Genomic DNA, 24,774 nt, shown 5'->3' with positions numbered 1-24,774 from the left:
GCATAAGAGCTGTAAAAGAGGAGGCTGAAGGACCCAAACAGATGTGGGTCTTGTTTAGATATTGTGGTCCCGTGTGGATTACTGAAGGAATGTCAGTGCAGGGAACGCGGCTTCAGAGTGTTTCACTCCGATCAACGTATGGGGTATTTGGCAAAAGAACAAACATGAGAAGCATTTATTTTTATCATCACAATTTCAAAGTTGAGACAGTCAGAGAGCGAGAAGAGGGGCTTCCTAAAATGTTTGTATGAACTTCTGATGAGGTAATTGATGCAAGGATGAAAGTTCCCTACTGAAACGGAAGCAAGAGGGCAAATAAACACTCATCAATCAACACAAAACATTTTATTCAAAACCTTTCTCAGATAATTTGATACATATAGATAGATAAACATTTACATAAACACTTCCTTCAATAAAATAATCTGGCGTTCCTATTAGCCTGAGCCAGAAGTCGGATGTTGCGCACACAACCAGCAGCAGCTTCCTGGAGCATCTCATCATCAGAGCCCATCATCTGGATGAGGGGCTGTGGGCGGACAGGACAAAGGTCACAAGCGGCAGCAGGAACAGATTCTTGAAAAATCATTATTTTCCAACAGTTGAGCGATACACCTCATACACCTCGGTAGGCTGCTGTCCATGTTGCCATGTCAGCACCAGTGACTGCACACTACCACTGGTTATGGCTGCAAAGATATACAGTGGCTGTGCGGTGACAAATTCAAGCTGCACTGGCACGTGTCCCTCTGTGTGTGTGCATGTGTGTATTCATTGTGTGTGTGTGTGTCCTACTTGCAAACCATGCCTCAGCAAAGGGGTTACAGCTGCGAGCACACATGCTTCTGTAAGTTTGTTCAGATGAAAGTCGTGCGGGGCAGGCTCGACATTAAAAACCTGAGCATGAACCACACCACTCGACAGCCTTTCCGCCGCTCCAAAGGTCAGATTATATCCGACTATTAGTGGCTTGTGTAATGGATCTCGTTAGATCTTATTGCAGAACAAGGTTTGTTGCCTTCCAGAAATCTCTAGCTTTGGAAGTTTATTTTTTGGTTACATAAAATCTAACATTTTATGATTTTCGTATGTTCAAAGAGTTGTGTATTATGTAAAACTAAGCAAACAGGAACACACTGGATATATGGAATACCACTGAGTGGCATGTGTTTTTAGGGGTGAGCTTTTTTTTCCTGTTTTATCTGCAGCAAAATCACAACGTTATGTTTGTGGGCGGTTTTGGGGCTGAATCAAAATAAAAGTAAATGTAAGCATAAATACTCTGGTGCAAGGGATGAATCTAAATTTGTTCAATGTGTGCTGTGGGGTAAAATCACAATGGTGTGCCACTGAGGTTTCCTAAGCCACACTTTCAATTATTTTGGATAGTCTTGTTTACATCCATAATGAACCAACAGCAACATTACATCCTTCAACTAAGCACATGAGGACTCCCCGCTCCTACACGTAATTAAGCCTTGATAAATACAGTAACTGAGCGATTTAAGCCCCATATATCAAGGCCTTGTTCTCAACTAAATGAGAGGAGATTCTGAAAAAGATTTCTCCAACAAAGAGCATGCTGCAGCAGGCTTACACTGGTGTTTGGGCACCATCTGGGTAGTTTCCCTGGTTTCAGTGCAATAATGTCACATCCCCGTTGACCCTTCTGAGCAACACAGATGACAATATCTAATATCACTGTCAAAGCAGATGATCCAGTAACTAAGCCTCTTTAAAACTTACATCTATCCACTCGTTTAGATTTAGTTTAAGGCAGCAGGGTAACTCTGAAAACTTCTGGCTAATGTCCATTTTCTCAATTTCTGTCCCATCTTGTCTCCTTATTTAAAACTCTCATCCTGTTCAGTGTTGGTTCCACATGTTAACATAGGAAGTGATGGGATTCCTTTGTCTGTTTCACACAAGTGAAATGTCACTGTAAACTTTAATAATCATTTTCAATAATATTTTGTGCACAGACATTTCCTGATCTCTGTCCAGCTGATCATGTTTTCCTCTCAGGTTATCACTGTGTTCATAATGCATGTCAGAGCAGAGCTGAGGTTGACCCTGACCCTTCTCCATGTTACATGCAATCTTAAAACATTGTGCAGCACATTTGTGTGGTTAGCAAACAGCCAAACAGCCTGGGAGAAGACATTCTCAGGATTTTCAGCACAAAGATAAACAGTGAAAGGAAAACAGATGAAAGACGAGGTGAGCCAGCTTGTGTACGGGCACGAAAGCACTGCGGGCCTACAGTATAAATCCTTCCTGCTGATTATAATCACATCATTTTGTGGGGAAAGGCATACAGCAGTCCAAGATGTCAGCTCATCTCAATGCACCAGTGTTGAGGAGTTTATGTGAAACATTTGCCCTCAGGTTTTATATGGTTTTTAAATAGCATCCAAAACACCTCCAAAAGCAAACTCACATCCACAGGCTCCAGAAAACATGAAGCACACTGGACAAGTCTCTTTTGTGAAAAGAGAGGATGCCTGAGAAGTGCCAGAGGCAGCATTTTTGCCAACCTCATAGCATGTTATTCAGACGTCGCCAAATAAGGTCTCCCGAAGCGCACAGCTAGGCTAAGATAAGCGTGTCTCTCTTTGCTGCCTTTTTTCTAGTTTGCTCTTTCCCTCCCAGCTGGGAGCTCTGAGAATATAATACGCCACTTGTTAGATATTCCCTGACTGTGGTAACATGAACACTTGCCCCACGTTTGAAAACTGGATCGTGAGTTTTTGAGGTTTTTGCACTTCAGAGAGCTCCAGTGAGTCCTGACCTCCAAGAAGGGAGCTGAGGAACAAGCCCCCCCCCCTTGCTAAGAGAGGAGAGGGGGAAGAGAAGGCGTGCAGTCTGGGAGGGCTGCACATATTGTTGCATGTGTACACACACATCCTATCGCACACAGAGGTGTCATGGTGTTAAGTGCGCTCTGTTGGACCGCTTCTGCCTGCAGGAGTTCGAGTTGAAATTCCCCTGTGCCAGGTCTGACAGCCATTATGGCTCCATCAGCCTGTTGCCCTCTTTCCCAGCATTCCCATGTTTTAGACTCCACTGTGGAGGCAAACAGCACAAACAGACAGCAGTGTTTAGCTGGGCTGAGGGGAAGTTGGTCAGGGAAGTCAAGGTAAACAACATTCCCTGCAGCCTCCAGTGAGCCAGAGACTGTTAAGCTGCTTTTCTATGTCTCTAAAGAGGAAGAGGAAAAGAAGGGAGGGCAGCTTTCAAATCAGTGACTTTAAGGGGAAAGTTTCAATCTGAACCCTAAGCCTGTTCAACCTGAAGAATATGGCTTGGCATTTCTGATGTGGGCGTGAGGGAGAGAGGCTTAAGTCAAAGGCTCTAAAACATTACACACCATGGATCTCAACAACATGGTAGTCATAACAGAGCAGGAAACACACAGCGCCTGTATCATCTGCTCACCACACCCACAACCTGAAGTCATGTTACGCACAAACCAAGAGGAAACTTCAAAAGTAAACCTGTGATGCTCTGCTTGGTTTTTACTCCCTCCCTTACATTTGTGTAATTGCTGCCCCCCACAGCCCCACTGCACACTTTCACTCCTGCAGTCTGAGCATGTAAGAGGGAAAAAAATTAAAACAAACACTAACCGTGCTGGGGCAGAAGTGTGCTCATGGCAACAAAAGTGCAAACGTTTTTCTCATTTAGATTAGTTAAAGCCCAAAATACATACCAGGACCTGGCAAAAGCCATGCTCTGGAATACCCTCAGTTGAAAATTACCAATAATTACCATCCGCATTTTGTAATTTTCATCAATTTACTTCACAAAGCTTTTCTTATGAAAGAGCCTCTTTAATACAAATAGCTGGCTGAAGCTGTCTACAAGGATTTATGGTTTCAGCAAACAATCCCCAGTCCTTTGGAAGCAATGTAAAGCACACAGGGAAGGAATGTTGATTTTGTACATGACACAAAATGAAGCGCATCCGTATAAAACTGCGAGATACCAAGAGTGGATGTCAAATCAAATGTCCAGAGCAATTCATCTCTAAGACTAAAACTCTCTTTTCCCTGGTATGTGTTTCCTGTGAGAGCGAGCACCTGGGTCACTTTTCTTGAACAAGGCCTGATACGATCCAATACATTCCACAGGTTTTGTCCAAACATGAATTTAAACAGATTTTTTTTAGATGTTAAATACTCATAGCATTGAAACTAAATAACTGAATGGACAAAATTTGAATGTTTTGGTTGAGGCAGAATAAAAACACTAATATGGGTCACTAATGTGTTTTCCAGTGTGAAATACTTTCATTTCGATTCTTAATTTCCCCTGTGAATCTTAAGGAACTGGCTCATACACCATTATGTATGCTAGAGAGGAAAGTTACTTTCTAAAGCAGCTTTAGAGTAAGAGAGACCTTTGCTCATTCGAAACTGTATACTACACGTGGGTGAACATGTTTTGAGAGCTTCTCTACGGCACAGAAAAACTCTTTAAAATACGGTTGTAATAATACAAGAGGCACTCCAAAACTTACATAGGGCCATAAATTAGACACAGGGTCCTGTATCAATACGTGATAAACCCTCTCCAACCCATTCAGAAGTATTGGAGATATTGTTTTAACACATTCTCTTCACCAGCTGCCTGTATATCATGAAGCTGAGCATTACAGTGCAGACTGAAAGGTGGAGATAGACAAGCTCCCACACTGTAAATGTTTCCTCCGGGGTCAGGCAGGTAAGTATCAGCCGCCCCCGTCCAGACTGGCTGAGACTGAGGCCAGACTGAACAATGAGGCTGCCTGTGTTGTGTTTCCATGTCTGAGATTAGGAACAAATGCAATGCTGGTGCAGTTACGTGGCCTTTGGCAATTAAGCTCTTTAAAAGTCCAAAAATACATTATGGAGTAGTGTTGCAACTCTTAACTGGTACATTAATAAGGGCAAACACAGAGACAGATTAAAAAGGGTGGTATGTTTTGCACACACACACACACACACACACACACACACACACACACGTAAACACACACCCATAGTCACACACAAACTCACACTAGAATAGCAAATATAGAAACACACACACTCACTCTGAGCAAGAAAGAGGACTTGTCCAGTTTTTGTCGTGGCTCAAACTACAAAAAGCACTCAGCTTAACGACTTTTGCAAATTGGACATAACTCTTTCGGAACACCCAATGTTCAGTCCAGCTACCAATTATGGCTAGTGTTGAACCACATACACTGTAACAGCAGATCAAGCTAAAGTATACCATTTAATGAACATGGGAAAAAAATATCTGGCTGCAATAGCATAACCACTTCATAATTTATATTGCAGTTGTTATTTAGGGGGGGAAAAAAAAGGATTTAAAGTCACTGTGGCCACAAAAAGATTTCTCATGTGAAAGTCTTTGTATGTGAAACTTGATTGAATTAGAGAATGATAGCAATGTTTTCCCAAAATGCTGAAATATGGGTACATTACCATCTTTGACAAGACATCAGTTACGGGGTAATCTTAACATAAAATCTCTACGTCATTGTCAGAAACAAACATAAACAGTCTCTGGAGCTGAGCATGGAGAGGCAAAACAATGCTTGTTTCTTTTTGGAAGTGCACTACACAACTGCCATGATGGAGAAAGCTGGCGGATGTAGCATTACAGAAGAAGAAAAAAACTTGACTATAAAAAAAAAACAACATTGTTCTCTTTTGGTCTTGAACAGCTCTGACTAAACTCCTTGGCCTGAACCATATCGCTGCCGCATTCTACCCTGATGTCCAGGAACAGCCCTTAGCAACAGTTACCCCCAGCTACAGCCCTTTGACTTGTGCTGTAATGGCATCTAGGGTCTACCGGAGAAATGGCACTTTGCACACACTGAGCTGTTTGCTTTTCTGAATTCCCATGACGGCTAGAAAGTGGAGTCATGTTTCCGCCGCTGAATAAAACCCACTTTGTTTCTGCTCCATCGGTCAAAGGCTCTGAAAATAGTCACAGCTTTTCAAAGTTTATTACTCAGTGTTTTTCACACATTGCTAAAACAAGGGTGGTGGGAGGCCAAGACACATTTTCCTCAGTGTAATTATGCCAGATTTAGTCTCCAAAGCACGAAATAAACTAGATAAATAACTACTTTGTTAATTATCTATAATGAAAAGTAGTGAGGAGTTAGATATCCAGCTACAATGGTTCTAAAACTGACCTTGACCACTCCTTTCGAATGCATGGTGACGCAGTTCTGGGGGTCCTTGGACAGCTGATACAGGGCCATGGCTGTGCTCTCGTGGACTGCACTGTCCTTTGACTTGAGGTAGCGCACCAGAGGGGCCACGGCCCCAGCTTCACCAAACGATGCCCTGTTGCTGCCCCACATGCAGCATTGGCTGATAGCGTCAGCGAGGTGGCGACGGAGCCTGTCATCAGTCTGTGGAGAAGAGAACAGGAGACCAGTCTTTACAATGTAGAGCACAAGCTCAGCAAGAGACTCCTGGCAATATCTACCAATGTTCTTCTCATTAGTTGGATTTATGCTTCATTCAATAGGACAAGGCCAACTAAAATACATTGTAAAGACAGTTATTTGTATATTGACAATAACTACAGTGTTCTTGGGTAGTAAAACCCCGTTTCCAGCAATGAGGTGTACTTACTGTGTTAGTCAACTTGGCCAGCAGTTGGACAACCCCATAATCAGTGAGGACTGCCAGATTCTCCTTGTCTTTGGCTATTTTGGCGATGGCGGCACAAATGCTTGCCAGGACCTCGTTGTTTGTTGACTTCAGCAAATCAATAATCAGTCGCAATCCACCGACAAGGGAGCGCACCATTTCCCCTGCATCCTTTAGTCAAAGAGTCTGTTATTAGCTGGTGAGGAAGGAGGTAGTGTAATGGATGAGGAAAGAGAGGAGGCAGACAGGGGCATTTAAGCAAGGCAGACACAACAAAGGACACTAAATAAGTACAAACAAAGTATTTCCATCAGCTCAGGCAACAATCAGGGTCCCATTAGCGCAAACCAAGCATTAGAACTATCTTTAGCTGTGTAAAAAAAATGCTTTCAAAAATAAAAACACCCTCTTCTATAGTACAACTGTGTTTTGAATTCTTCATGAGCAAGCAATAATCTGACATCTTTGTCAACCTCTCCTCTCACCCCAGCATGTCACGATGAAGAGGAAACATAGAATTTAGAGCTTAGGAGTGACATTTAAACCTTTTGCCCCAGGCTGACACACAGTGTAGACTCAATGCTTCATGGTTTGAATTCATGGCACCAGCTGGTACCACATAACTCCGGGCCACTTATGGGGCAATGCCTACCAAACCAAGAGGCTGTTAGGGAGTGCTGAGGGAACCACAGCGGAAGAGCTGGCAGATACACTGGCTTTAGTATGGCTTGGCACATCAGGCCACTGTTTAAAATCACAACTCACCGTATCGCCAGCCGCAGAAGAATACATCAAGGTGGCTGAGTCTGTAATGTTCAGTGCTTTGAAAATAGAACAGAAATTCCCCCAAAAACATACAATTATGGATCGCTGGATGCAAATCACAAAGCATGCTTAATTTGAGTCCATTTCGACATCAATCTACATGTCAAGAGCTGATGAATGGCGCAGTACTGTGGAGTACAGTAATCACAGAATTTATTATGTGCACTGGATAGTTGTTCTTCGATCTACAAATTATGGGATTTCATCAAATGCAGTGATGAGAAAAAGCAGGCGCTGATTTACAGTTTTAGTGTTCAGCTACTTTGGGGGAGTGTGATGTACTGCTGTGTTCTCCTCTCTAACAGAGAGCTCACAGCTGAGATCAGGTCAGGGTTGTGGTGTATGGGCCCTGTGATGCTGTGCCAGAGGATGAGCCATGGGCAGTGCAGGGTTTGGGGGGGGGGGGGAGCCGGGGCCAGGAGCTGACCCCCCGACACACAGGAAGCCCTTCCTCAGGAATACTGATGACGGCTGGCCGGGAGTCCCTGCGACAGAGGAAGCTCTCTCAAGCCACCAGCTGCGATAGACTAGCCAGAATCTCTTTCATGGCCTGGACGGGCCCCCAGATCTGAAAACCACAGCATTATGAGGCTGCACACGGAAAGGTCTTTCTCACTATCCTCTCTCTCCCCTCCTCTTACTCAGGATGAAATGAAATAGAAAACACATTATCTAGTGTGCGTGATCTCAAACTGAGGGGAGCAGGCCAAGCTCAGCATGGCAGAAGCATGCCCTGACCCCTTCTCTGGAGCAATCAGGCTTCTATAACATACATGGCTACTATGTAAAGGAAAAATAAATCAAGCATCTCAATGTGCCTCTGCATTCAGGCAAATTAATGATACACCCCATTACGTGTGACTGGGAGGGTTCTACTTCCTTGATTGGAGTACAAAGATAATTGAATGATTCACTGCTTAGTCTACTGGTATGGTACTAAGTGAGTTGAAGTTGTGGACCTGTGAGCATGGAGCACAGCGTCTGTCTGTGGAGAGGCAGCAGAACTGTATGGAGCATCCACCAGATGCATTTATACCACAGCTCTTTCATAAATCCACTATGGAACTGCTAACTCAAACCACATGGGGTTTTTATCTAAATAACGAGTGCACCAAAGCAGCTGTATCAGGTTCCTCAACTCGATGGGCAAAGAGCACTATTTAGCTCTTGTCGTTGCCCCTGTCTAAGAAAAATCACCCAAAAAGCATGTTCATGAATTTCCCACAAAATTGGCACACTGACGTCCAGACAAACATTGTCAAACTTTGTTAGCGCTCAGTAGTGGGTCTGCAGTCCCCCTTCTCTCTGCATATGGTTGCCATGCATCATTTTTGCTACACTTCTGGGGCCAGAGAAATTCCAGCCAGCAAAAAAAAGCTCTTCGCCCCCAAGACACCTGCCTGGGCCCAATATATATTTAAACTTAACCAGATTGTCCCACTGACAAGCTGTTTACCTTAATCACAGCGATAATCTAATAGAACAACATTACGTTTGTAGTTGGAAATGATACAAGCGCCCAGCAGATCAAAGACCTGCTGATATGTAACTGAAATTAGAGTTGGTTGACAACATAGCTGTGTAATAGTAGGCTAAAGGCCTGCGATGATGGCATAAAGAAGCTCATAACGTATAGGACTCCACTAATTCAGCATTGCACCTATAACAATGTCAGACTCACAATGAACAGTTTTTTTTTAAAGTATTAAAATCAAAGCAGTAGAACCAGAGATATGGTCTTTTTTATTCCACACATTCTTCTTCATTGTCAAAGTCTGGCGCCAAAATTATCTACAATGCAACAAGATCGTCAACAGTTCAGTGGGAGATTTGGGTGTGTTATGCTAGTAGTGGCTTATAGCCTCGAGCCTCTAGCAGAGATGAGGAGCGGGCTACAGAAGTCTGGTCTTTTTTCTGACTCCACACCCCCATTTTTTTCAGTTTCAAACTTAAAGTCTTCAGCCCCAAACAACACTGACTCAAGTGACATCACTTGAGGACATTTGTCAGACTTCACACAGCTCCCTCTGGAGAAACAGAAAGTTTTATATAAATGTTTGCATATGCAGTATTAGTGACCATGATGGTATGTTGGTATGTGTATGTGTGTATGTTTCTTTAAAGAAAACTTGTGTCAAGTTTATGGACCAACAAAATTTCATTCTATGCACATTTATATCTAAAATGATATAAGTAGCATTCAAAGGCATGTTGTGGCTTTTTGCAAGCCATTTGTGCAGTGTTTTCTTTAGAGAAGTGGGTTCACAGAAACTGTGGGCTACCCAGTGCTCTATGCATGTATTGTGTGCCTCTTTAACTAGTAGCATGTTGAGGGAAGATTTTCAACTGGGAAATCAAAAGCCATGCCACAGGATATTACTCAGTCTTTCTCCCTGCGTTCTTCCCAATTCACCAATCCCAGTGTGCCAAGGCGGCTTCTCTGCTTCATATTAGCCCGAGGTTCATGTAAGCCTCCTCTAACACAGCTCTGCCCCTGCTAACCTCCCAGCAGCGGCAGGCTGGAGGAAGAGCTTAAGAGACAAGTATGGTGATATAAGCAGGCTTCGGGTTTGTGAGTGGGATAACCCTTTATTCTGAAACAACACAAACTCTGAAGAACTCTTTGATTTTCAGACCATCTATCTGCCTTTGGTGTGCTTCACTTGCACGGACTAGGCCTGCCATCAGGGGGGGTCAAAGGGTACAGATGACCCCAGCCCAAGCCAATACCAAGGTCACGCAAAGGTCTACGATTACCCTTCAGTGGGATCAAGTACGAGAATTTACTTACTGACTTATATCCCTGACAATATAATTTATATGTATTTACATATAAATATATAAATAACAACATATGAAATGTGAATGTGAATTGTTTTGAAAACACATTGAAAACTATTTCAGCTTGTCATCTGATGACCCCCCTGGTTTAACTGTGGAGATGGTACGGTCAAAACACTTTTCCCCACATTCCCCTCAAAGAAGACAGCTGCTGGTCAATATCGACTGGTTGTGCAAGTGCATAACATTAATGTAATTTTTTTTTTTTTTTTTAACTCTGACGCTGAATGTTTGCTCTCTCAATCCACATGAATATTGAAAAATATTTTCTCTCAGAAGAAGACTCAGAAGGGCTCGTCCTGAAGCGGTGCGGTCTAGACCGGAGCGGTCTGGACCAGAGCTATTAGAAAAAAAGAGTACCTTTGAAGCTTAAAAAAATACATGGGAAAGCTGAACTGTCCAACCTGTGTGCTATCTATCCAATTAATTGGTTTTGAAAATTTCCAGGCCACAGTTGCTGTGGCTGCTGTAGCAGTCAAGAGATGGTCAGGAAGGGATAGCAGCTAAAGAAGAGAGAGATGTTGGAGAGGGGGAGCAGTGCAGCCAACATGCTGCTGCAAGACAGGCAGCTAGGTGAGGTTGACAACAGCAAACACAGAGGATGCGGTGTGGATGAGGGGCTCTATTTTGGAAAATTTGGTCCCACTGTCTATAATTCCTAATGGCTGGCCTGGCAGAGACACAGGACAGAAGAAGAAGACAAATCTATGTCATGTCATGGAGGAAGTAAAAGGATCTTTACTTCACTGTACTGTACCTTTGCATTCTCAATGCATGGACAAAGGGCCCACGCAGCACTGGACTGAACATCTGGATTGGGGTTTTTCAATAAGGACCACACCAAGCGGACTCCATCAAGCTGGTCAATGATTCTGTAAAGAGAGAGAGAGAGTCAGTAAAGTAGTGCGAGAAAGGAGGGAAAGGAATAACTAAACAAAGAATAAGCAAAACCAAGAAAGTGTTAAGATTGTGTTTTCATTTAGATCCTTCCTTCAGCATTATTTCATACTTGAAAGATTTAAGAGAGCGATATTTTTTTCTCTTGCTGTATCAGTCTGGCCAGCAGCAGGCTTAACACAACCACAGCCAAGCAGGATCAAAGCATCAATCGATTTCAACAATGGCTTTTCATCACAACTTGCCTTCAGTCCTGCTCATTTCCTCTCCAGGCTTAAAATCCACCCACTGTCTGCTCACTCAAATCACTCTCCACGGGAAAGCTTGGCGATGCTAGGGCCAGAGGTTAACTTGTGTATCTATATGTCTGTGTATAGTGCTTCATACATGGATCTATAAATAGCAAGTGAGACAAACTTACACTTTATGTTGGTGGCTTGTTTTCCAACCAGAGCCAAAAAGAGGACCTCCTTCCAAATCAAACAGAGGCAGAGACAGGTCGCTCTGTATTTCATAGGGTCTGAGTGAAGTTTACTTAAGCATGAGCTGTGAGCTGTATTTCATGTTGTATACATGACTGTAGTCAAAACTGCAGTCAGGGTCTGGGAACCCAAAGCATTACGCCACAGTGCACCCGTTGTCTGGTATAAATAACATGTAACGTGTTCCCCATGTGTGCTTCCACCAACAAGGCCGACATTGAATGCTGTCATAATTACTTAAACACTCCCTAATCACAGTATCTCCGTGACTGGCAACGAGCGAACACTCATCAGGGACGTCCCCTGCGCCATCTGTCTTCCGTTTGCACATAAATCAGTCTAGAGGGATCATAACATCAGATTCCAGTGTGCGGGGCCTCTTAAATCCGAACCAAAAACAAAAGTGAAGCGTCATATCATCCGCCAAAACAGCTCCATCTTAGCATGAAGCAGGTATGAAACAGATTAGCAATGAAGTTGCAGCTGACAGTGATGGATTAGAGGAGGAGACCACAAACCCTGGAGGCATTAGACAACGTGTGTTCACTCTTGTAGATACACAGGATTCATTGGGGGAAGTGCTATGTCATCAACCACACACTGCCTACTGGTTGAGAAAGAAAACAAACATATGAGTATTTCATGGAAAACTTGAAAGTGATCAGTGCTTGTTTTGGGCTTTCAGTAGTTATGGATGACCTGAATCAGAATGATGATGAGAGAATGATAGCCCTGATAAACAGAGGGTGGTATTTGAGAAAAAGTTTGTGTTGGTAAAAATGAAGTCATGTTAACTGACAGGAAAGTTGTAGCTGCCGCCATAGTATCATGCGTACATCAGCGTAATATATTTGTTAGCTAGCCAAACACCATCAAAACGCTGGGAATCTGAAAAACAATTCCAGCCATGTTGGGTTGGAGCACCAAACAATCAGATGTGAGCTGTGTTCATTGCTCAGCAAACTACTATACATGTACATGTCCCAAAATAAGCTATCACCACAAAACATACACAAAGCAGCTGTTGAAATCAGAACTTTCTGTTTACAGAGAAGTGTAAACGCTGAAAGATTACAAGGTCTGGCCCAAATATATGTGACGTGAGAAAACATGGAGAACATGTTGAACCGGTGTAAAACACTTCTTTTATTGTGTGAAGTTTACCAGAGTTAGTGGCTTTATTTTGACATGTTTCACTTTTTATTCAATCCCTTGGTTTTTGCCTCCAAACAAATGTAATAGGCTCATATGATAGCATTAACAGCTAACTAACAATGTGAATTCAGACAATAAGCTGTATTTGTGTCCAGTGCTAATTAAGAATGGTCTTGTATTCCATAACAGCCTTGTAAAACCAATAGGCACAGATGGAAGGCACAATGTTCTGCAGTATTGAGGGTGAGGTTAAATGAACACAGAACAAAGACTGCTCTGGACTATGGTTCACTGTGTTTTCCCAGCCATGTAGTCTTGGACAGGGCAGGGCTTTAGGTATGTTCATCTGACCAGCTCAAGTCTTGACAGTGACCGCAAAGCTATAGTAAAACACTGGGAATTAAACCCCAACCATATTTAACACAGCAGGTACAATAAACAAAGCTTTTAAAATCTGCCATTAAGCTGGGGATGAAAGAGGAACCTACCTGCATAATTACAAATTAAGAGAACATAGATTTCTTTAAGCATCAGTCCGTGACAGGTTAATAGTACAGGAGTTGGTGTCATTCCCTTGTCAAAACATATGACATCAATACATGGCCAAGAATATGTGTTTGGAGCTAATTCAGTAATGACAGTGAGTAAGCCACTAATCGCATTTTAAGAGACACCTCACACGGGGCTGTTTGCCTTGTATAAACTGTACTGCAAACACCAAAGACCATGTTAGCTGGTTGGATGTACTGGAATAAAGAGCGACTTACGACATGTTATTCTTGTCTGTGGCACAAGCACCCACCGCCTTTGTTACATTCACAAGCAGCGCCTGTGCAAATGACACAAATAAAAATGAATCAATACAGAAACTTGTTTTAAACATGACATGACTGTATGCAGCAAGAGATGATTCAACATGCCTCGTTTGTTCCAACAAGCAGTTTAACTAGGGTCTTGATGCCTCCACACTTGTTGATGACGGCCTGGCTAGCAGGTATCTGGGCAAATTCTCCCAGGGCTCCAACTACATTTACCAGCACCTCTTCAGGCTGATTAGTCAGCAGGCCAACCAGGGTCTCCAGGGCTTTGTGCTTCTGAAACCTTGCGAAAGTGGGGAAGAAGAAGAGAGGCAGAGATCATATTAACTAATTGCATCACATTGATTCATTTATTACATCAAATGAAGGAACAAGAAGAAGAGTCTACAGCCATGCTAGAATCTTAGAGTGGCTGTTCTTAGGTATAGTGGTGGAAATTAGTGCTGAAGACAAAGTACAGCTGAGGATGATGAGAATGCAATGAAATTTGCGGATAATTGGTTATAAACAAAAGTACAGGATATATAAAAAACTTGACCATAGAGAAAGAGTGAGTTATTATAAAAATTGTCCTGAGGGGACCATGAATATCTGTAGAAAAATTGAATGCAATAATGAATGTCTTAAATAAATAACTTATGGTGGCACAATGAAGAGTCAAGCAGTCCCCAAAATCTTTAGGATGCATCACCTGGGAGCCATGAATGTTTGTACCAAATTTAGCGTCAAATTTAAGTCACTCGCAGACAGACAAAAGGACAGATCAACATTGCCATCGCTGGAGCCATCAGTAGTGTAAGTGACAGGTAGCAGTTACAGATCCTCTAGCTACATGGGCACTGATCTCTTACTGTATTCCAGCGGTACAAGCAGTTTTCCCACGACTGCTCACAGTTGTCCCTTGTACGTACTTTGCATAACTGAAGCTTTGCTGTGGCTTGGAAAGTCTCCCTCCCTCTTTTGCCGTGATTTTGCCTTGTTTGCCAGTGCTATAGAGTGGTAAACTATAGTAAACATTTAAAAGGGATATAATGCGGTTGCAAAAAACCTCAACAAACCTCTGATGTACAGTTAAGTTCTACGACTGTTTTTATTCACAGTTACGGTTGCTGGCATCATGGTCCGTAAGCTATTGTAGATGGCCAAGGTCATTTGGTTTTGGTCAGGGTCCACCGACAGACAGCCTATTCTTGCAAGTGAAAACACTGCTAATGAACAGAGTAGCTGCCAAAGTTAACTTCAGTGAAATTCACCATAAAGAAAAACAATGGTTTTCCTATGCCATCACTGAAGTGTCATCAATAGTTGACTACAGTAGAATTATCTTGTAATGACAGACATAACTTTTGATAAATGAATGGTAAGTCATGTCTATTTTTGTTAAGCCAGTCCCAACTCAAGTAATTACGTGATGGCAAGAGTAGCATTACACAAAGCGGCCTGAAGCAGCTTCTACTGCAAACACTGGGCTCCACACAACTGGAAGCTTATTAAAGCCCGTCAGAAGACACAGGAACCACAGTGAGGCTTCTGTGCAGCAGATTTTTATGATTGATTGTCTGCCTTTTCCTTTCCTCATCCATCTGCACTAGTCACACATTCAACTAAGTGCAGAAAGCTTAAATGCTGCCTGACTAACCAGGGTTTTTAGGCCGGCCCAAGTTAAAAATAAGACATTTCAGGGACCATGAGATGCTTAGCAGTAACCATGAAGAGAGATAGACACTCAATTAACCTGAAATTTAACAGACAGCTTGATCTATTTGAAAGAAAACAGCAGAGCAGTGAATAACTTGGGTGAGCACAGAAGTTTTGTGAGGCAAGGAGAAGTATCATTTGGAGGGACAATTATGGTCCGCTCATCACAGGACTGGAACAGAGGTAAGACGGAGGAGTAGTCAGTAATTGGAAGCAAACCCCACAATCTTGACCCTAAACATTACTGCACTGGCAAATAGAGTCCAAGACTTGGCGGTTGTGACTTTCCATTGCAAACTTATTCCCTTACTCTTTTGTTAAGGCTTTTTACAGCATTTTTGTGTCCATAACACCTCCGTATACAGGCTCTTGCAACCACATATCAATGCATCCATAAATCTGCACAAAATTATGTTTGTGTTTCCAAGCAGGACTTTTACAAAGGCAGTAAATATACTATAACCTTGGCACAGGTATCTCATCTCTGTAATGAAAATTTATACAAAAAAACACGAGCTTATGTGGTATTTAAACAAACACGCTTAACTTGAATGTTTTATAATTATATTTCGGGGCATCAATCATCTCTCATTTTGATGCATCATTAATCAGGAAAATGGATAACACATGCTGCTACTTGTCTTGAGTGGAGGTCCCCAGAGCCCTATACTGTCCAGACCACGCAAATCATCAGTCAAACAAAAGAAAAAAACATGTTGTTTGCAATGGACAACAAGGTCTGTTTCATTTGACCATGTACTTAATGACAGAAAAGAGGAAAAAAAATCCACTCTCTGCCTCCCATTATTGCTTTAGCAAAATATATTCCAAAATGATTTTCATTTCAGTACACCACTCAGCCTATGATTGATTCTGAAATGAGCGCATGCCCCTAAAACCCTGTCACCATTAGCAGCCTTGCCTTTTTGACAGTAATGGCTCAGTCACTCCATTCCAAGCTTTTGCCTGACCTAGACATTTTAAGTGATTCAAATAAGCCAGAGAGAGTATGAAAAAACAGATCCACTTACAGATTCAAGTGTGCATTAAAAACATTTGCTGTGCATCATGCTGGTTTCCTCCTGACAAGGAGGCCAATTTTCACCTTCATTCACACCCAACTGCCCACATTATCCAAAAAAACAAAATAAAACATAACACACAGGAAAAAACCACAAAATGAGAACTCTATTCATATTATGGCCCTTTGGGAAGCTCACTAACATACCTCTGTGACATGTTAAATTTAGAGTTGTGATATTTTGTGTTTGTTAATGAAGTGTCACTAAATGTGGTTCACATGTGATTATAATTATTTCTATTATTGTTATTATCAGTAGTAGCATAACTGTTTTACATCGCAACAGTATGACAAGTCATTACGTATGGCACAAGGCCTGTACTGGCAGCGACTGTATTAAGCTGCCACATTACTCATGGCCAGTGCAGTTAACTTGTTTTATCATTACGCCAAGCTGCAGTCAGAAGGGTTCCTAATCTGCGCCAATTTTGTTGTTTTTATAACAGTTTTTTTTTGTTGAAAAATTATTAATAAGCCATTTTAAAAGCTCAATTTTCTACCATCAAAATTGAACTGTCTGTCTAAATAATAACCCTGCTATTCTCTTAATAATGATAAAAAATCATTTAAATGAATTCCTCCAAATGATCAAATGATTTCTTTCATGATATGGGTTAAACAGACAGTGATCTGTCCATCTTGCTTTAAAAGAATGTTATTGTCATGCTTCTGCCCCTGCAAAGGAATCCTCGCTTAACTCAATGTGGCAGCAGACACTCAGTTCCAGTTGGGAGGACTTAACTTAGACTTTAAATGTAGGATATCATTCTGTCAGTTATGAAATATGACGTGCAGAAAGATCTGTGTGAGTGCTACTGAGCCTTTTTCTTGTTATTTTTAGAATTCCACTGCAATTTGAACTATACAGCATTTCTGAGTCAGAGGAAAAACATTTTCACATAATCTCACCTCAGCGAAAATCCTTAAACCTCAAAAACAGTCTTTATCATAAAAATGATTAAAAGACAATGTCTTATAATGTTCTTTGCTACACTGCAGAGAGAAGGTTTTGAATTGATTAATATGTTACTGAGGTATTAAATCACTGCATGTTTTTATATGTAATATCCCAGGCCTCACACTGAATAAGAAAATAAACACAGCTAAATCATTCTTTCAAGGGAGCACTGGAGGAAATGTATAGGTCTGCCAGGGCACAGTCTCCGGGCATTATTTATTTTAAAGGGAGAAAAATACTGACTTAACAATCATCTAACACTGAAGTGCAAAGTCAAAAACCCTTTCAGAACTGTCACTGCTGAAAGGACCAAGCTAAATGACACTTAAATAAACCTCTGCTTTACATGACAAATGATAAAAGGCTCTGTCAGCCTGCGTCTTCTGACATTAGAAAATCACTATCTTGAGGCTGATTCTTTCAGTATGCCTGCGACTGGTTCAGTACTAACAGGCCTGGACTAACATATCACTGAAGTCTATAAAATCAGCACATTTACTTCAGCTTTTGTTAACGGTGGAAAAGACTGAATTCTAGCGGTAAACACTCACATAAAAGATCAGACTTAATGGAATCCTTACAAAAACTTTACATTTTATGCAAATAATCACTTCAAACATACACAGCGATAAAAGAAAGGCAGACATGACAACAGCGTGCAAACGGAAAAAGTTACACAACTAGTGATGAATGAATATGAACCCCCATAAAAGTAACATATGTGATGATGGCATGACGACGCTAATGCACGCAAGTTGGCTAACCCCTTGTGTTCTGTATCCTCTGCTGATATTAATATATTCACATACTATAAGGCTGCTGTTAACCACATCAGCGTAGCAATCCTATTTTCCAATAGTTATGGGCACACGTGGGTAAAATGCCTAATTGCTATTAACCCCCTTCTACACTGAGGCTCATTAGCTTGCTGTCCTTAAACACAGTAAGTGATTTGTCAAAGTCGCACTAATCTGTTACCACTAATTACAGACATGTAGTCATACATCCAAAAAGATATGGCTACAATGTGTTTCTGTATCTCTGGTATGTTAAGTTTGGTTGTGTGTTATTGTGTGTGCGTGTGTGAGAGGTAAAACAGTGAGACCCCTGAGCCTAGTCATACTTAGCCACATTCTCCGTGCTGATGGAACACTTCCAGATGGCCCCGGTGGCGGCGGCCAGGAGCTGCTTGTTGTTCACCTTGCCTAGCAGTGAAACCAGTGGCTGCAGACCATTGTACTTGCGCACAAGGTCACGGGTTTGCTTGTCCTCTGCACACTGTAAAGCAAACGAGAGAGGATCAAGATATATATTAATTCCTATATAGTCTGGGTCCAATGAGGAGACAAAGACATGTAAGAAAATTGTTTTGGTCCTTATCCTTTTTTCCGGTTCATTCAGGTTTTTCAGAGCATAAGAGAACACAGTGTGGAAAACAGGTACCTTGAAGATTGCACTTGCGCAATGCATTTGTAGCTCATCGTTGTCACTGTTTAGGTTTTTGACCAAATTGTTGATCATGCCCTCTGTCTGAATGGCAATCCTGTAACTTTCCTGTAGTGACACACCAATTAAGGAACCACAGAAACATGAATAATCTAAATGACATCACGTGTACTAGCACAATTTTTTTCTCATATTTTTCTTCATGTGTTTATTTTTCAAATTTTCCTATTTTAAAGGACAAGTTGTAGAATGAGACTGGCAGACTTTATTTCACAGGCCATTGTCTCGACAACTTGTGCCGCAAAAAGTGCAATCATATACCCCCCTCACCTTTGAGGAACACTCCTGCAGGGTCCCCACCACGGGGATAAGCATGTTCTCATCTCGCGACTTAAGCAATCGTCCAAGCAGCGGAATGCCTCCAGCCTTATGGATGGCCTTCTTGTTCTTGGCGCTCTTGCTGCAGCTCCACAATGCTAAAACTCCACAGCGGGCCACCTCTACATCCTTCTTCTGGTTTGGAGTCAGCGTGTCTAAATTCCAGCTAAAGTCCAACAGCTTTACCTGAGCAGAGACACAAAGTACACAAACGTACATGATGATAAACAGCAGACAGCAGGCAGACCACATATGTTTGAGTGGAAAACCTCTCATACACACATTTACACAATCCTGATGAGCTTGACATAAATTCTAAGACTCTGAAAAGTTTCTTGCAGGATTGGCGTGGTAATGGATGGTGTCAGATAGGAATAGCAAGTTATTGGCTGTGATTAAGGGTATAATTAAAACTCTATTACCACTGAGTCTGCAAGGATGAAAAAGCCAGAGATGTTAGAAGTGGAAAACTGTCAGGATAGATGTTAATGTTAGGCCTGAAAATCCCAGTGTGACGGTTTATGGCCATCATTCAGTGTTCTAATCCATCGTTCCTGGCCAGTGAGACGGAGTAGGCAAAGCTATTACCCACAGCACAGTTCAAAGGTGGTCTTGTAGCATAGCATGAAATTAATCTGCCTACGTGAGTGACTTGCACATGAGAACATCCGATTTGGGGCTGAGGAAAATATACAAGGCATGCAGGCTTTAATCACAGGTCCCTCTGTCAACAAACATGAATGCAGGTCAGAGGATGTAAGGGACATTCTATCTGTTTTACCAAAGCACCATTTCTGGGGCTTTTTACAAATAGATGGGCCACTATCTGGCATCTGCTGTACAGAGTGAAAAGGGCATGGGTGGATGATTGATGCACTGTGCATCAAAACAGTTCAGCAACATTTGGATATATGTTTTACACTTTAAATTAAAAGCAAATAGCAATCATAACATGTTGATTACATTGGAATAAGAAACCTTCCTGTTTTTCCAAACTTTCCAAGGTGTCTGTGGTTTAGCACAAAATGTCTGTATTAAATCAACAACTAACTGGCACAGTCGTAAACAGACAAGCGTTTTAATGGAAAATCTGCATGCATAACATTTTTTTCAATAATGCCAACACAGAAAGATCGGGTTCTGGTCGGCAGTCTCTGCTGCACTCCACGCTGGCAGTACAGAGATCATGTTACACTAGCCTGAATTTACAATTTTCTGTCCTTAAACTCACCAGTTTCTTGATGCCGCCATAATGCCTGACGGTTCTCCTTGCCCTGCGGAACTTGGCCACGTTTGCGATAGTCTCAGCAGCTAAGGCCTTGAGTTCCGCAACTGGTGAGTCCAAAATCCTCACGATGTTCTGCAGACCTCCTATGTCAACAATGGTCTGACGGATTTGCACGTTGTGACTAATCTTTCTCAGTATTTTCAGAGATCCAATCTAATCGCAAACACACACACATACAGAAAACATTAATAGTAAGTCTGATACTTTAAAAATTATAGTTTAGTTTGATGGAAACCATTGTGTCCATGCCAACATAAGGCCTCCATCTAATAATAAATAATAATAATAAGAACAGGTTAAAAAACACCCACACATGTCATTAGGCATACTGGAGGGTAATTGCTACCCTGTGTCTTTAGAGGTACGCTCTCTAACCAGAACTAGTGTTTCTGTAACTAAAACACAGGCTGGCACACACAGAGGGCTCTGCTCATGCCTGCAGGCCATCCAGGTCCAGCTTTGGCACAGCTACTCACTTTGCATTTGACTTCATCTGTATCCAGCAAGTTAATGAGGACTTCAAGGCCACCTACATCCCGGATGGCCAGCTGGCACGTCTCCTGCATCAAATCAAAGTCCATCATGGCGCAAAGAGTGAGCACAGTGGCTGTCTGGTCGCCTGCCTGAAATAATAACGGCAAACATGAATGAATGAAAATGGGGAATGAAAAAGGAAGAGAGAAGAGAAAATTAAACATCAAAAAGACATTTGGAAAAGAGAGGAGGATACAGACCTCCCTCCATTACCGTGCCCCCCCCCCCCCCTCCATTATACCACTCCTGCTGGGGCTGTATTGTTTATACCACAGCCTGGTAAGTGTTTAGCTTTGTGGTGGTAAGAAATTATTTGCTAACAGAGCACTGAGCTCTAACAACAGTGTCAAGCTCAGAATCCATTAGACTTTGCCCTTAAGATAAAATAAAAAGAACACTATTAGCAATTTTAAGACCTTAAAGTCCCCTTGCACACATGGGGTAGGAAATACAACTGAATAGGTCTTACTGTCACTGAACTATCATGATGACTAAATAAAAAAAACAATACACATATTTAAAATAGGGCATGTGAGGTCAAATCCTGACAGCAAATCTGCCTCTATTTTACTGTTTCCCAAATCTAATATCTAAATTCTTTGTTGTCTTTTTTCAGATTCTGCTCACGCTGAATAAATCCCTATGAAATCCGAGCTGTGGACGGTTGTTGACAGCATTATGACACTTAAAATACCAGTCTTATCATATCAAAGTACTGCCCAGGCCGTCAACAGCAGTGTTTTTATATTACCATATTTAGTCTATATCATATGCACTTGCATAACAAACTTTGTTGACATGCAATGGTTTTGATCATGCAAGGGGGAAAAAATCAGTAGTCGGTAGTCAGTAGATAAAACAGAAGTTCATGGCACGAAAATGCAAGAGTTAGCTGCTGTAATACTAGACCTGCTACATGGCTTTGATATGTGACACTGAAACGTCCAGTCCAAAATTTCCTGGCAAGTGAACAATCAAATATTATTTCTTTTTTGCAGTGGTTTAAATGTGCCACAGATAGAATTCTCATTTAGTGGATTCAAGGACGCCTCCACCATTCAAGGCTTCATATGCCTTTATTGGTTGCACACTTCGCAAACAACTTGAGACTTCAGGGCCATCCTAAATAGATTATTTCAACCAAACATAAGAATGCAACATGTCCTGCTATCAGCTACCCACATAAGTAGAAAATAGCCCATCACTATATAGAAAGCTGGGGCAGTAATCTGTTTCATGTAGCCATTGGACGGGATGGCTCATCAGCGTAGGCCTTTCCCAAAGTTTCAAGTGGTGTTTGATCACATCTCCCTCACAAAGCAGAGCTCTGACACAGCAGGATAATGCCCACATGTTCTCCATATCATGACGCTAACCTAAATGTGAACCATTTGCCCATTAACAGCAGTGGATCTACTGCTTCCTTTGTCTCCTCTGTTCTCACTCTTCAAAGGATTCAGCAGGCACAGTTCCTACCTTGTAAAAACAGCAAAAAAAAGAGCTATGTTTAGGAGTGATAGCTGGGAGAACAGAAAACAGATCATATGCTTTCATTTTTGTTAGCTTTGGTCTTGAAGTATTGTCGACATTCTTTAAAACATTGACAACATCTGACAATCTTTTATGGTGAAAGATCTTTGACTCTCTCTGAGCATGATAGGAGCAGATGCTCAAAGTGGAATGAATTCAATCACTGTTCGACCTCTGAACATGAAAATCAAAAATTTGTTTAATATCTTTGCAGTATCATGGCAGATACTGGACGCCATGAGCTGCTGGCTTAGCATTTCAATCCTTAAGTAATAACAATTCTAAGTAAATTTTTTTTTTTTTTTTACAAGGTATCGGGAAAACCAAATTTAATCTTTATAGGTATGCTTAATAAACCTGAGTGAGCTTCTACTACTCAAGACATTGGCAAATGCTAACAGCAGTGATGAATGTCTTAGTAAATTTTGCTGAATGGAAAACAAGATTAAGAGTGCCTAGCCATGTTTGCAGCTCTTTTAGGTTGTACTTTGGCACAGTGGTGATTTGAGCTAAATGCAAAAATATTATGGTAACGTGCCAACAATGCCAATTCTAACATGATGGTGTTTAGCAGGTAACACTTACCAGGTTCACAGTGTTAGTTTATCATGTTAGCATGCTTACACATACCAGTTAATACTAAACACAAAGTGCAGGTTGGTACGAGTTGTAGGCATTTCGTCAAAAGCAAAAGAACTGGGCAAGTTGAAATTTCAACATGATGATGGCACTAGATGAAAATTCAGAGGATCAAGTCATTAGAGTCTATGCTCTACGGAACTTGATTATCTGTAACTTTATCTGTAAATTTCACACCATTCGATCCAATAGGTCAAGATGTTTTACTCAAAACTGAAAACTGCCAGATGTAGGGGACATCTGTAGCAAATTTCAAATAGTTCTCAAGATATTTCACTCTGAATCACGACTGTCAACCTCGTGGTGGTGTAAGATGAAAGGTCAGGTAATCAGCAAAGTCAGCTGGATTCATCCTCTGAGGACCACGAATGTCTGTACAAAATATTATGGCAATCTATCCAAGAGTTTTCTGGACCAATGTGGTGGACCAACTGACTGACATTGCCACCCATAGAGCCATGCTGCTAGCATGGCTGGAAAATAACTGAACAATACAAATCACTGAGGTAAAACACAGAAGATTTTATAGATGATTGTATAAATACTTTATCCCCTTGTCTTATGGAATTACATGATTCAAATGGTTTCAGAGCAGATTAAGAAGTATGAAGGAATGAATTCCATCCATGAGGGAAACTTGATATCAGCCACTTAAAGATGCTTTATGCATTTTGTCTCTTCCTTTACTGCAGGTGTCTCGGCCAGAGCTACTAAATAGCTGAAGCCTTCACTCTACTGAATGGAGGTCTTATTCTAGTCTGGTTCCTCTGCAGCAGCAGACTGGATTCTTCAGACACAGACTGCCCTGCCTGAGCCACTCCAGGCCTATAAATCACAGCACTAAGCATGTGGGAGCAGGGATAGTGTTAATAGGGCTGTAAATGATACCCTGTTGACCTCAGGCCCTTTTCTTAATGGAGTTTTGTTGTGTATATTTTGTGCACAAGTGTGTGTGTGTGGCATGGACCTCATGCCAACAAGGCTGGACATGCATATTGAGTATAAGTGCTCAGATATGTAAGAGTGTATGTCATGCAGACTCGGGCCACTGCCAGTGCTTCATAGAGCTCAGTGTAAGGGAGAAGTACTGGGTCTTGGCAGAGGTCAACCATAGAGGATGCATGAGGTTTCATACGTCTCTGCAGTCTACAGAAGACTTAGAGGGAACGCTGCTAATGACAAGAACAAACCCAATCCTCCTGCTCTACTATGGGAAAGGTACTGTGGGACAGAATGAATGATTACTGGTTGTTTTTTACTTCATATTTGACATAAGATCTCTAACAACATAAAACTTGATCACTTAATAGGCCTTTCTGTCATAAAATGAGTGCAGTGCACAGTGAGCAAATGTCTAGTCACATCTTTGAGTTGAAAAGTTGCTTAACTCATGAGAAAGAATGATGTCATTATTCTTAAAAGTAAATTATCCAGATTAAACAGGTAGTGAATGCATTACAAGCAATAACAACAATGTTTTAATCGCATAAAAATGCCTTACTACTGAGAGCATAATTAGCTACAAATTTATTTTTTTTATAT

General features: G+C 41.6%; 1 protein-coding gene across 2 annotated transcripts in view; it reads right to left on the bottom strand.

Moving 5' to 3' along the window:
* Positions 1-330: 330 nt before the first annotated feature.
* The window catches only part of odad2 (outer dynein arm docking complex subunit 2), a 38,025-nt gene continuing 13,581 nt past the window's right edge, over positions 331-24,774 (bottom strand). For both annotated transcript variants that reach the window (XM_056363813.1, XM_056363812.1), the window contains 11 exons: positions 21,006-21,152; positions 20,473-20,682; positions 19,194-19,427; positions 18,861-18,971; positions 18,541-18,695; positions 13,783-13,963; positions 13,630-13,691; positions 11,086-11,200; positions 6,645-6,833; positions 6,197-6,418; positions 331-529 (listed from right to left, as the gene is read on the bottom strand). In XM_056363813.1, coding sequence (XP_056219788.1) covers positions 413-529; positions 6,197-6,418; positions 6,645-6,833; positions 11,086-11,200; positions 13,630-13,691; positions 13,783-13,963; positions 18,541-18,695; positions 18,861-18,971; positions 19,194-19,427; positions 20,473-20,682; positions 21,006-21,152 — 1,743 coding nt within the window. In that variant the 3' untranslated portion in view covers positions 331-412. The remainder of the gene's footprint in view (positions 530-6,196; positions 6,419-6,644; positions 6,834-11,085; positions 11,201-13,629; positions 13,692-13,782; positions 13,964-18,540; positions 18,696-18,860; positions 18,972-19,193; positions 19,428-20,472; positions 20,683-21,005; positions 21,153-24,774) is intronic.

The sequence above is a fragment of the Seriola aureovittata genome, chromosome 20 (assembly GCF_021018895.1).
Source record: "Seriola aureovittata isolate HTS-2021-v1 ecotype China chromosome 20, ASM2101889v1, whole genome shotgun sequence".
Classification (NCBI taxonomy): domain Eukaryota; kingdom Metazoa; phylum Chordata; class Actinopteri; order Carangiformes; family Carangidae; genus Seriola; species Seriola aureovittata.
The sequence above is the reverse complement of the archived record's forward strand: the minus strand, read 5'-3'. Positions and strand labels throughout refer to the sequence as shown.